Genomic DNA, 13,383 nt, shown 5'->3' on the forward strand with positions numbered 1-13,383 from the left:
CAAGCAATCTTCACGCACGATGCTGCCAAAAAAGAACAGAATGAAGATGGCTCAGCGCAATAGCTCAATTGTTCACTAGTTCGATTTATGTTTGTGAGTGCACGTCTCGGACATTATGGCCCTGTTTGGTAACCATTCAAATAGAGCCAAATTCTGATTCTTTGTTCCCAGAATCAGTTTTGGCCTAGAATCGCGTTTGGTAAAATTTTTGTTCTCGATAACAAATTTGTTCCCGAGAATAGATTAAGAATAGAATCAAGAACAAAAAAAAAAAAAAGTTGATTCTTGTTTCGGGAACGAATTTGAGAATCAAAACCAAGAACTCTTCTTCTTCCCTTCGACCATCTTGTGACCGTCGTCCACCACCACCAGCCGTCGGCCGCCATCCGCCGCCGCCGACCACCGGTCCGGTGAGTTCGCCAAAGGCAAGCCCAGCCACCGGCGAGGCTCGGCCTTGCCAGGGCTAGGCAAGCCTCACGATGCCCGGCCCTACCGGTGGCCGAGGGCGAGGCTCGCCCGGCCCGTAGCTAGCTGGCGGGCCTCGCCTAGCCCAGCGAGGCCGGCAGTCCTTGGCGAGGCTCGGCCTCGCCGAGATCTAGGCGCCACAAGAAGAAGAAGAAGATGGGAAAAAGGAAAAAAAAAAGAAAAGAAAAAAAAAAGTAAAAAAAGTAAAAAGTAAAAAATTTATTTAAAAATTAAAAGAAATTTATTTGGAACGTAATTAATGAGTACGGTACCAAACGCAATTCTATTCTAAAATCAGAAATTTTGGACAGTTACCAAACGACTTAAAATGCTTAGAATTAATTCTCGGGAACAGAATAAAAAAGAATCATTTTTTATCATAATCTACTCCCGAAAACAGAATCGTTACCAAACGCGCCCTATATATTCCCAATGGCGAAGAGCCTTGGACTATAGACAAGCCCGTGAGATTATGGTGACTGGCTCGTTCTTTGGGTTGCATTAATGGCTTCTCTGAACTTTGTCTTAATATATAATTGGATTTCGAACTTTTAATTTGTTCAATGTTGTCTTTGAATTTTGTCCAATATGCAATGTGGTTTGTAAACTTTTAATTTATTTAATGTGATCTCTGAAATTTTGATAAATATTCAATCTTGTTTCCTAAATTATTATATCACCGAATTCAATTTAATTCCCGATGAATTAAATGTCTACTGAAAGTTTAAGAATTACAAGTTTATGGACCATATTGAATAAATTAAAAGTTTATGAATCACATTATACTTTCTTTTTTTTTGTCAGTCCTACTCTATTCCTACTCTACACTCATTCTCAGACTTTTGCCCTGCTTCTTGTAGGGTGTGGGAATCGAAGCCCACTCCTGAAACTTACGCGTCCCCACCTCATTCCCCAAGAAGGTGGGGATTTGAACCCCTCACCTCCCCCTTCCATGTTGGAAATGTGGCCACTGGGGCGAATTCCAGTAGTTATCATATTGTATTTTGAGGGAAAGTTTGTGGACTATTTATGTCATTTTTTCTTCCATATAGAGTTTAGGACTTCTCTTCTGTGATTTGGACGACTACGGTATGCTTATCTTGTTCTTCGTATAAGCTGTGTTACCTTCTGATTGGGCAATTGAAAGTAATGCTAGATGCTGAAATATTTTCAGTACTTCTGGAGTCAAAATATAGCTTTGCTTATGAAATCGATGCCTCATCTCATTCGCACATTTTAGTTTTATAAAATTCACAGCGAAGATATTAATGTCGGAAAGACAATCTTAGACGGGGACACAAACGTTGCCACATGGAAAGACTAGCATGACGCCATGCCTTATGTCACATCTTGTAGCGACAAGGATGAATGGCGATGTCCCTACCTTAATCACTTTGCATCCCACGCTTAATTAATTAGCATAATGCGTCTCCGACATTAAAGGAAGAAAAGCATCAGTTAAATCCCCACTCATCCCACCAGAAAAGTCAAGATTTTATGTGGATGCCCCTTTGTGTGGACCAGATGGGCAGATACTATCAAATATATATAACACCGACATAAGAAATATATTTAATTCGGAGTGGAGATATCATTCAAAGTCTTTTGAAATCCAAGGAACTTTTCTTTCTGAATTAAGACATGATTTTTTTTTTAAATCAAATTCGTTAAAGAATCAAAGATATAAATTTCGGAAATAGTATAAATATGACCTTTTCTCGTATAAATCTATTAATTCATGCATAACTTTTGAGAAAAAGTACATATTTTTAAAAATCGTAATATTTCCATGTGCAGTTATCTGGAATCTTGGCACGCATAAAAGTTTTATGTGATATTGTTTGCGGAGGTCAATTTAAGTAACGATTTTGATTATCTTGATTTTTGATAAAATGGGTCAAAAGATCAAAAGCCAAAAGTCCAAAATGACGCCTAAGCTCTCTCAAATAAACAGGGCAGTGGTCTCTTAATTTCGAGTTTAACTTCAACTTAATTTCAATTGTAAAGGTCGATTGATGCATTTAGCATTGTTGGTTAGACCTATCCAAAAATGTTGAGATGACAAGATTGTGAAAGATGGGCATATCTTAAGTTTATTGAGCTATATATGTATATGTAAATAGTTCCTTGCCTTTGGCCAAAGTGACCGTTGATTTTTCATCATGGGTAAGTGTTACTGAATGATGAGCTTCATTCCCCTTTAATGATCTCCTTGAGGAAAGTGACACTGATTTGCTGCACTTAATTATGGCTTCAGCATCACGACGGCCACAAGGATATGATCTAATTTTTTATGAGAGAAAATTATCTAAAAAATTTTAAATTTATTACGTTTTTGCTAATTTAGTCATAAATATTTTAATTATATCAATCGAATTCCAACACTTTTTATATTTTGCCTATTAAGATCTTTCGGCCAATTTTGGACGAAAATCGTTGATGCCATATTCTTTCATTAAGTTTTTATTTTTTTTCCTTTTCCTTTCCTTTTTTTTTTTCCTTCTTTACTTTTTTCTTACTCTGGATGATGAGAGTCAGTCAGCCCTTGCCCAAATGTACATGAGGCCATTGTGCTACCATAAGTGTAGGATGCTAGCATCCACGTCAGTTATTTTCAACTAAAATTAATCAGATTAATTCGATTGGCAAAATGTAAAAATGTTTAAGTCTCAAATGATACAATTAAAAGATTTAAAGACTGAATTGAAAAAATTGTAATATGTTTAAGACTTTCTAGACAATTTTCCCAATTTCAATCAATGTCCTAAAAATCTATAGGAAATATCACCATTACCCTCTTTCCAAACAAGTATCAATCAAAATCTCAAGCCATCCAACACGTGAAGTTTCAAAGGTAACATTCATCCCATGAACATGTATGATGCAACTAATCGATCAAAACAATCAATATAATTGATTGAATAGTTGAGTGTGAAAGATAGACATATCTTAAGTTTATATATATAGTTCCTTGCCTTTTTGGCCAAAGTGATTGTTCATTTTCCATCGTGGGTAAATGTTATTGAATGATGAGCTTCATTCCCCTTTAATGATCTCCTTGAGGAAAGTGACACTGATTTGCCGCACTTAATTATGGCTTCGGCATCACGACAGCCACAAGGATAAGATCTAATTTTCAAAGAGAGAAATTTGTCTAAAATATCTTAAATTTATTATACTTTTGCTAATTTAGTCATAAACATTTTAATTATATCAATTGAATTCCAACACTTTTTACATTTTGCCTATTAAGATCTTTCGGCCAATTTGATGTCATATTCTTTCATTAAGTTTTTATTTTTTTCCTTTTCATTTTCTTTATTTTTTCCTTCTTTACTTTTTTCTTACTCTGGACAATGAGAGTCAGTCAGCCCTTGCCCAAATGTAGGTGAGGCCATCGTGCTACCATAAGTGTAGGACGATAGCATCCACGTCAGTTATTTTCAACTAAAATTGATTAGATAAATTCGATTGGCAAAATGTAAAAATGTTTACGACTAAATGATACAATAAAAAGATTTAAGATTGAATTGACAAAATTGTAATATATTTAAGACTTTCTAAACAATTTTCCCAATTTCAATCAATGTCCTAAAAATCTATAGAAAATATCACCATTACCCTCTTTCCAAACAAGTATCAATCACAATCTCAAGCCGTCCAACACGTGAAGTTTCAAAGGTAACGTTCATCCCATGAACAAGTCTAATGCAACTGATCGATCGAAACAATCAATATAATTGACTGAATAGTTGAGTGTGAAAGATGGGCATATCTTAAGTTTATATATATATAGTTTAAAAAGTTTAAAACCGAGTTGACAAATGTGCAATATGTTTAAGACTTTCTAGACAATTTTCCTAATTTCAATCAATGTCCTAAAAATCTTTATATCACCATTACCCTCTTTTCAAACAAGTATCAATCACAATCTCAAGCCATCCAACACGTGAAGTTTCAAAGGTAACGTTCATCCCATGAATGAGTCTGATGCAACTGATCGATCGAAACAATCAATATAATTGACTGAATAGTTGAGTCACGGACTCACGATCTTCCAAAGCTACGAAAGAGGTGGATAAGAGAAACGAGCAGAAAAGGAAGCTGCCACCCAGCTCCTTCCCGTGTCGCTCATGGCGTTGTCTTCATTTCTCATTTTGATCTTTTTGGATAATTCCAAAAGAAAAACAAGAATATTCATCTTATCCTTTCTTTGCTCAATGTAATGGCATCATTCACCCTTTTTCATTCCCTTCTTCAACTCACCTTCATCATCTTCTACTTTCTCTTGCTGTACTCCGAGCTCTGATCACAGAAGAGAGGAAGAGATGTTTGCACCGCCAGGCTATCAGCAAGTGTCAGTGTCGCACGTCGATCACATCCGTCGACGCCATGAAGAAAGAGGCTGCCTCTATGCTTGGTTGGTCTCTCTTCATCGTCATCATAACCTTATCCTTCTCCTCCTCCTCTTTCTTGTGGTCATCACTCAGCTATCGTTCGTCAGTGGTTCTCTCTCTTTCGTCCTTTTCGCCTCTTAAAAGGGTCCAAGTTTTGGCGTTTTGCTAATTAAGACTCGCAGTGATCAATCACATACGATCCAAGACCGCATATATTTGACAGATTTGAACAAAAACCTATGTATCATCGTTGTGGTTGTCATATGTTTTGTCATCACTACATGTGTATTGATGATTTTCTTTTCCTTCTGTTGCGGTGGTCTTGGAAAGTGCAGCCTGTTCGCGCTGTGTTGCTGCTTCTGCTGCTTCGAGACTTGCGAGTATTGCTTGGAGATGCTCTGCTGTTGCTGCCTCTAAAGTGAACAACACACGTGAACATCATGTATATCACTCCGCCGGTGCTCCCGATGTTCTGTAGATCTGGCTTCTTCAGTGTATCTACTTTGAAATAATATCGAGTCTTAGTTCATGTATATCTTCTAATATGTCTGAAGAGGTTCAAGGCTTGCAAGATCTCATCTACTTATTGAGTAAAACCCACTTAGAACTATTGTTTCTTGAGAAGAGATTGAGGGTCTAAAGCTCGGTTTTACTGAACAAAATAGATGGCTATCTGGGCAACTATCCAGAAGCAAACGAGACTTGCATTAGACCATGTCTTTTGGCATCAGAAGAAGAAGAAGAAGAAGAATGAGGGGCTAACCCTTACCACAAGTTCTAAACCATAAAGGACGAGCTTCGTCAATCCAATTACTCATTAGGCTTTAGGGTTGTTCGATACCAATTCTGGGTTAACACATTCTCTTAATCCGATCCAAGCGAATACCGTTTCAGGCACACAAATTCTTGGCCATGAGGGCACTTCCGACTGCAAAATGCCTGTACTTTGTGCTCAAGTTATGTCAAGAAACTAAATGAGTAGAAAATATTCGAAGCAATGAAAATAAACTTCATGCTACATTGTGCTTCCGTTCCTATTTCTACCTGAAAAAGAACCAGAAAATTGGATTTTCTTCCTGTTGAAATTAGTTGTTTGCTCTAAAGTTTCTTTTTTCTTTTTGGAGGTAGCAGAAGCAATCAACATGAACCAAGAGCAAAGAGTGCGTTTAGCTGACGTTGTTAAGATGATAAACAATTGTCTTCTATATTTCCTCAATTCATAGCCAACTCAGATATCATCACAAGGATTATTAAGTTTGCCCTGTTCACAGCTTACAAAAGAAAAAAAAATTTGTGTGATTGCATAGGGCCCTGCAACCTGCAAGGAGTTATTCAGTTAGGGCCCCGTAAGAGCCAACTTTGCAATCTATCCGGAATTATTCAGTTTGAACAGATGACTTCAGAAGATGTACACGCAGGCGATGGAGGTCAGCATAGTGGTCGTCAATATCGACACGAGGTTCACAGCATTGTTGTCTAAAATGCTGAGTCCCGAAATCTTCTTGACTGTTGGCCCCGGTTTACCAACAACCTGCAGAAACATTTCCAGATCACAAAAATTTCAGTTAGACCATGTGAAGTGTCTCATAATTTTGAACATTGTAGGACATGTAATGGTTTAATATGTCGATGACGTGAGTACTTTAGTATACAGACCTTATTCCGAACTGAACAGAAACCACTGAACTGTAACGTGGCTCCAAGCAGAGAATCTATGACGCTACCACAAACTCCCGCCAATGTTGAAAGGGGTATCACTAATAATTGCTTCAAAGCCACATCCAACGTGCATTTTGTTGTGAGAAATCCAACAAGCACGAATGATATCCCCATTACAGCACCCGCCGCTGCAGCTGCCATTAGTCCCTGAACAGTCACACCACCATTCGTGCCCTTCCGCACAGGCTATTGGCGATACACAAACCAATTAGAGACAACATGAAAAAACTCACATAAGTAACATGTCCATGAGTACAAAAGAATTAGAGGAGGAAAGTTTGTGAATCTTTGAAGTTTCGTAAATCAATCCATTCAAAGAAACTGAATTTATTTGTAACAATTTTCATCTAGCAACACAGCTTTGGTCAACGATGCCGCAGTGGATGGGACAAATGCTCATTAGCAAATCCAGCAGGCATGAACATGCAAATGCTAAAAGCTCAAGACTCCATTTCCACTGAAAGCCATAATCAAATGCCGGGGTATCCTAGTACTGAAATTGCAGGTAGTTGATAAAACAGATGCCTAAAACTGAAGGGGATAATGTCTATACACTCCAACTCGCAAGGGAAGACTCCCACAGTGCAATGGGCACAAGGAAAAAGAACAGAATGTACACACCTTGAAGGTTGTGATTAGTCGCGGCTGCTCATCACTAAGAATTCCGAGCTCTGAAGACCATGTGTCACCATTACAGCAACAATAGTGACCAATTACGCCACCAATAAGTGAAGTAACCAGAGATGATTTTCTGGAGTCCAAACACTCATCCTTCCATCCAGTTAATGTCCAGATAACCACCACGAGAACCGTAGCGATGCCACTATTTGATAGGACCTGTATCCTGATAAGAATAGTAAAGCAACCATCACGGACAGCAGCATCCTCTTCACAGGTCAATTAGGCATTGGACATATAACCAGTGCCCATATAAGATCATCGGTTATGCTTGCAAGCGCACGAAAGATAGGGAAGAGCCGAGCGCAACTCAGCAACATATTAAGCAAGGTTTCGTTTTGGACATGACTGGTCGAGGTTGCGAGGTTCAAAAGAATTCTGTAAAAGACACTCAAGTTTGTTTATCAAACATTCTCTCGCTGACTTCAGACTTCAGAAGTAACCAAAGAAACAATCCCAGAATAACAAAACCACGCTTTAAGTATGTGGAAACGCCAATAAAATTCCTATACACTCACGTCCCATTTTTTTTCTATGTTTGCAAAAAGGCATTGGATTCATGGAAAAGTGCTAAAATGGAAACACGAATCAGCTCAAACCAAGCCGTACCAAAAATCCCACCTACAATTCGCAACCAACGCCCGCGCAAAAATTGAACTTTTCGATTGCTTCCAAGCAAACGAACTCAAATAATCATGTCGATCCAATTTCCCACCATGCGCAGAATCAGAGAGACAGAGAGAGCAAAGACTTACCAATTTCTCTGTCCACCCTCCTTGAAATCAGCGTCAACCTTGCGCTTCTTCTCCTCCCCGACTTTGGTCAACTTCGATGAACTGAAGAAGAAAACGAGCAGCATGGCTCCGTACCTGACCAAGATTCGACACCCACCAATGAAACCCATCGAAGCTTCGTTGACTAAAACAAATCAAAGGGATCCCGTTCGTGAAAACCGAGAAAGCAGCAGCAGCAGCAGTAACTCACCTGTACCCAGCTGCGATGTGGACGGCCATGACGAGGAACCCGGCGAGCGCCCCGGAGAGGTCGAGCGATTTCCGCCGGTAGGCTCTGGCCGCCACGAAAGCCGCGACGAGCGCCGCCACCGCCGGCTGGACCAGGTGGGCTCCTTCCATCCGTCGCGGCGGGAGTCGGATTCCTCGGATTCCGGCGGCGGGCTTCGGGAAGTTTGCGGGGGAAGTGTTAGGCGTTGTTGGGTGCCCGCACGCCGGCGCAGTAATTGCGGTTCCACTTTCTTTTTGTTCGGTCTCGTTTATTGGGGCCACTTTCGCCGTACTAGTGTGCCGGAAAAACGTTCCTCGTGTAACATGTCAAGCACGATTTTTCTTTTTTTCTTTTTTTTTTTTTTCTTTTTGTCCTTTCTTTTCTGAAATTATCAAAATGTTATGAAAGATTCATGCATGAATCTTACCCATCAAAAGTCGAGTAAGTTTTAGAAAAAAGTTACGAAAGATTCATGCATGAATCTACCCATCTTCAATTGCTCACGGGTGCACTTGGATAGACTTAATACTTTTTTTGTTAACTTAATTTTTTGCTACAATTAAATTTACATGTTTTTATAATTTGCTAATATATTAAATTTCGGCAAAATTTTTTACCTAGTGTTAAATAAATAAGTCCAATGGTTAAAAAAAAAATGCTAAAATGCGTGCGCCTCGAAAAATTTGAAATGGAGGACGGTAAAAAACAAATGTTATTCCAATGTTTAATTATATTAATGTGGTGTACCAAGAGAGAAGCTTTTGGGCAATGGCGAGGATTTTTTTTCCTATGGGATATCAGGTAATGATATGAGTGATTTCTAAAAGAAAAAAAAAGTTATGTTCGATTTTTTTCTAAATTTTTCTTTATTCAATTTAGTTCCTGAAGGTCCCTTGTTCCGCCCGATTTGGTCCACTACCAGTGAATTTATCAGTCTCATTTCAATATCTCCGCCTCTCGTGCAGTCTCTCTTGTTTCTCTTAGTTAAGCTACCGCCGCCGGGCTGCATCACACCCTCCACCACAACTCCACCGCCGACAACTCGACTGGTGCTAGAAATGGCTCGAGCATCTGGATCTCGAAGAAGTTTCCCGGGTTAGGCCTTTCTCTTCACAAACTTTCAGAAAGTTTGTGCACGGCTTCTTACAGATTTCTTCCCACTTGTGATCTGTGAACAAAGCATGAGAAAAGTTCAAGAATTTTCGCGGGCAATTTCCGGCTTGACCCGGTCGGCCCGGATTGGCCCGGTGCGGTTGCCAGACAGAGATAGCAGGCTCAATGCGTTGGGGCCAAGGCTTCCTTTTTGATAGTAGCCCGCCCAAGAGCAATGCTGACAATCTCGACGATCCGATGGGTCCTCATGGACAAGGGGGTTTATGCAGATTATCTACCGCTCTGCACAAATCTTCGGGCCAGCCTGGGCGGGCCTTGAGATCGGGCCTAGTTCTTTGCCCTAGACTTGCCTATCATAAAGCCTTAGCACAAGCCCACCCCCCCCCCCCCCCCGCCCCCCGGGGACCTCCTCCACAAAAACTGGTCAAAATGAATCCAGTCATTTTTATTTTTTTTAGGATATGAGGCAATCATATTCATATATTGCATCACATTTGAGTTTTGTCTCGCTAAATTGATGTCAAGTTGGACTCAAGTTTTCATGGCTTGTCAAGAAGCCGATGACCTTCCCATATGGGAATGGGGAGGTGGAAGGTTCGAATCCCCCATTTTCAGAGAAAATTAGGATAGGGACAATTTAGTATCAAATATGGATTTCGACTCTTATGTCATGTAATGAGACAATGTAAAAGTCTAATAGTGAGAATTAAAATAAGAGTAAAGTAGGATTAATCTCAAAAAAGAAGAAGAAGAAGTTGACGACCTAAAGAACTTCCAATTAGAACTTCTCAATATTCAAACTTACAGTTTCGGCGCCTACCGGTACTTATAAAAAGCATTGGACAACTAAAAATCTTCTAAATAGAGCTTAAATGATTTCTTCTATCTTATTAGATATTAATTCAGCTACCTCCTTAGACGCTTAATATTAATCTTGTGTGCTTCTTCTTGTGTTGCATATATCATGTCATTGCTTAGAAGCTAGTCAGCCTGACCGAATTTTGCCAAATGGGAAAAATGTTCGATCACATTCCCATGATCCAAACATTTTCTTGCTTTCCAGTTCTGTTCAGATTTTTATTGAAGTAGTAACTATCTGAAATTGATTGGTTCAGAAGTTCTTCTCCCTTTACTTTTTGCAGAAGAGGATCTGATTATGCAGATCAAGGATTTATCAATGGGGCCGAGATGGAAAGGGAAAGGTCGCAGAGGCCAGAGCGCGGGCGGATCCAATGTCGAAGATCGTTTCGTGGCTGAAGTCATCTCTAATTGAGTCAAATGCTCATGGTTTGCTCTCAGGTTGCTTTGTTCCTCTTGCAATGGAGGCAGATCAGAGTCATCTTCTGAGTCGCGCAAGTTTTGGCCGGCCGACGGTAAAAACCGAGAAGGATAAGCAGTGTTTGCAATTGAGCATGGAGGAAGCCTTTTACCTTTGCTTTTTCCTTGAAATGCCTCAATACTGATCAAGAGTTATGGGGAATACATGACAGATGAGAAAATCACGTTCCCCGAAAATTTCGAGGCTTATTCTTATCTTAGGACGAAGAATTGGGTGGTGAGGTTTGGGTGGCACTAGCAGTAGGGTGTAGTACACTTCGTCGCATACCTCCACCATCCGTCTCTCGTCCGTTCCGAATGTGCCGTGCTCGTTATGACTGAAGGAGATGTTAGCCAGAGTGAGTGACTGAGGGAGTGGTCAGATGTTCATTGCGCGGTTCTGACGAAGGCGCTCTTAGCTCTTTACGTCAATAAGTACGTGCACGGGGATGCGTCTCCTTCATGTGGGCCATCGTGCTTTGTGGAAGATAGGGTTCTAGCAAGATGGAGATCCTACAGGCTGTCGGGAAGATAATGCCGTCAATGGCAGTTACGACGATATGAATCCTGGTTTCATTTACTGATTTTCTTGAGGATACTAGGCGTATACCTGCATGCTTATGAAGGAAGAGGTGAAAATGTAAATTTCAGTCATCTGTGATGCGAATCGCACTATTCTAATAGGCGTTTGATAGAAGTAGTAGGTTGTGTTGGGAATGGTAATCTTGCTCTGGACTCTACCTTCTGCAGAACAGCAGAAACAATGCATTAACAAGTAAGAATGACTCCGATTCTATGCACGAATACATGGCAGCGAATAACGCATGGACCGCCCCAGTCCAGATCATTCAGCTATGATGCTAAATGTAAAGACTCGACAGCTAAGGCGATGTCGTTCCTTGACAATGCTGCATTTCAGTCGGTTCAGGTCGTGATACCTACCAAAAAGGGAAGAATGATCTTCAGAATTGGAGGCCTGTTCATACGTTCTGCGCGGTGAAACCTTTGTGGAGATTCTACATTCCTATCCCGAGACTTAATCGCATTTGTAGGCATTGGACTGAGCATCTGTTGATCCCAAGACGCAAGTCCAGAACCGGGCGAAGTATTGTTATCAACGGCCCATTGAGTAGTTTCCATGTTTTGGCATCAATAGGCTCTCATTTTCCATTAACTACTGTGGGCCTATCAGTCTTAATCATTGTCGAAAGTTCGCAACCAATCTCTTTTATCTCGACAGTTTGGTCGATGGCTGTAAACAGACCTCATCACTGCATGACCGTTGCGCCCTGTCCTTGCTCATCTAATCTAAACCACTCCAGCGGTCCTTTGAATGTGCTAAGACACTGAAGCAACACAAGCAAATCCTTGACCCCACTCTACCTAAAGTGTACCGAAACGTGGTTGGGGTGGATTAGGCGCGAGTGAGGTGGGCTTCGCAGGTGAACTCATCGAACAAAACTAATGAGAAAACGAACTTGCCCTTTGCGGTTGATACCTGTTTTCCTACGTCTGTACCCTGATGATAATGCGTTGCAACCAGCAACCATCCGTGCCAGTTCAGAAGTACGGATTTGTCTGGAATCATTGCTACGATGTGCCCATCAGAAATCCGAAGCAAGAGCGATTGAGAGAAGCCTTTCTCCACCCCACAGACAGAAAATGACCTTTGCCGTGATGTCATGTGCACCCAAATTCACTTTTAAAAGCCTTTGTACCAGCATTTGGATGCTTGCATTTATTTCTTGCTCGGACTTCGGAGTAGTTGAAATCTCTCTCTCTCTGTCTGTGCTTGGCAATTTCCAGGAAATGAGAATTGAATATGACAAAATGAATTTGTCTAGATATAGGATCTGGCCCAAGATGAATTAATTATGGAGAGTGAAACACTGAAACCTACTGTGTATCTGACTTTTTTTCTTTGATTTTATAGTCTTTCTCACTAATAAGTTCTTTCGAGGTACTTAGTAATAAATCTTTCAGTTTCCGAGATCCTAATTGCTATTTACATGAAACTGTAAAGAAAAAAAAAATTCTGTAGTTGCTCAACAAGTGATCTAAAGCACTCATAGAGAAAAAAAAAATACTTTTATCTTTATCGAGACAATAAAATAATATTTAGAGTTTCTTTGTTTTGCCAAAAATGAATGATTTAAAGATGATATATTGTATCGTTTATAGAAATGGATGAATCAAAAAATATTTTGTTCACGAAAATATTTAGATATAAATTATTATTGATAGTGAAAATGTTTTTTTATTAACTAATTATTTCAAACAATATAAGCATTCATATTTAGGAGAAATTTTTCTAAATCATTCATTTTCTACAAAATAAATAAAGTATTAGATTCATTTTATTATATCAATATTCCACTACATTTTTTTAAGGACTCCAGTAAGATATATATGAATTATGAATGTCAATTTATTTATGAAGTTAATCCCATGTTAACTAAAACTCACCAATAAAAAGGGTTGATCAAAACAAGATATTTGTCTATTTGTAGAATAGCATTCTTCGATTTAGAATGGTAAATCCATTCCAAGAGACAATGATGTTGATATATTTCTCTATATAATAACAAAGTAAACTCAAAAGGATTTGTTTTGCAGAAAAGAGCGGAAAATATTTTCATCATCAACAAAAATATTTAGAGATAAATTGTTGTCAATAATGAAAATATTTTTC

General features: G+C 39.5%; 1 protein-coding gene and 1 long non-coding RNA gene across 2 annotated transcripts; one reads left to right on the forward strand and one right to left on the reverse strand.

Annotated features, from left to right (window-relative positions):
* The first annotated feature begins 4,417 nt into the window (after positions 1-4,417).
* Positions 4,418-5,488, forward strand: LOC104438476. The gene is made up of 2 exons (XR_005549913.1): positions 4,418-4,885; positions 5,198-5,488. It is a non-coding gene; the product is annotated as a hypothetical protein (long non-coding RNA).
* Positions 5,489-6,038: 550 nt separating this feature from the next.
* LOC104438477 (protein PGR) lies at positions 6,039-8,534 on the reverse strand. Its single transcript, XM_010051635.3, has 5 exons — positions 8,244-8,534; positions 8,015-8,128; positions 7,203-7,425; positions 6,519-6,767; positions 6,039-6,393 (listed from the first exon to the last, which is right to left on the reverse strand). Exons 1-5 carry the CDS (start codon positions 8,390-8,392, stop codon positions 6,262-6,264), a joined length of 867 nt encoding a protein of 288 aa, XP_010049937.3. The 5' UTR covers positions 8,393-8,534; the 3' UTR covers positions 6,039-6,261.
* Between the last annotated feature and the right edge of the window lie 4,849 nt (positions 8,535-13,383).

This window comes from Eucalyptus grandis, chromosome 3, assembly GCF_016545825.1.
Source record: "Eucalyptus grandis isolate ANBG69807.140 chromosome 3, ASM1654582v1, whole genome shotgun sequence".
In the NCBI taxonomy this organism is placed as follows: Eukaryota; Viridiplantae; Streptophyta; class Magnoliopsida; order Myrtales; family Myrtaceae; genus Eucalyptus; species Eucalyptus grandis.

Coding starts and splice junctions, on each gene's coding strand:
- LOC104438477 (XM_010051635.3), bottom strand. CDS start 8,392: ATGGAAGGAGCCCACCTGGTCCAGCCGGCGGTGGCGGCGCTCGTCGCG. Junction 8,129..8,243: donor CACATCGCAGCTGGGTACAG/GTGAGTTACTGC, acceptor AATCTTGGTCAG/GTACGGAGCCATGCTGCTCG. Junction 7,426..8,014: donor GAGGGTGGACAGAGAAATTG/GTAAGTCTTTGC, acceptor TATTCTTATCAG/GATACAGGTCCTATCAAATA.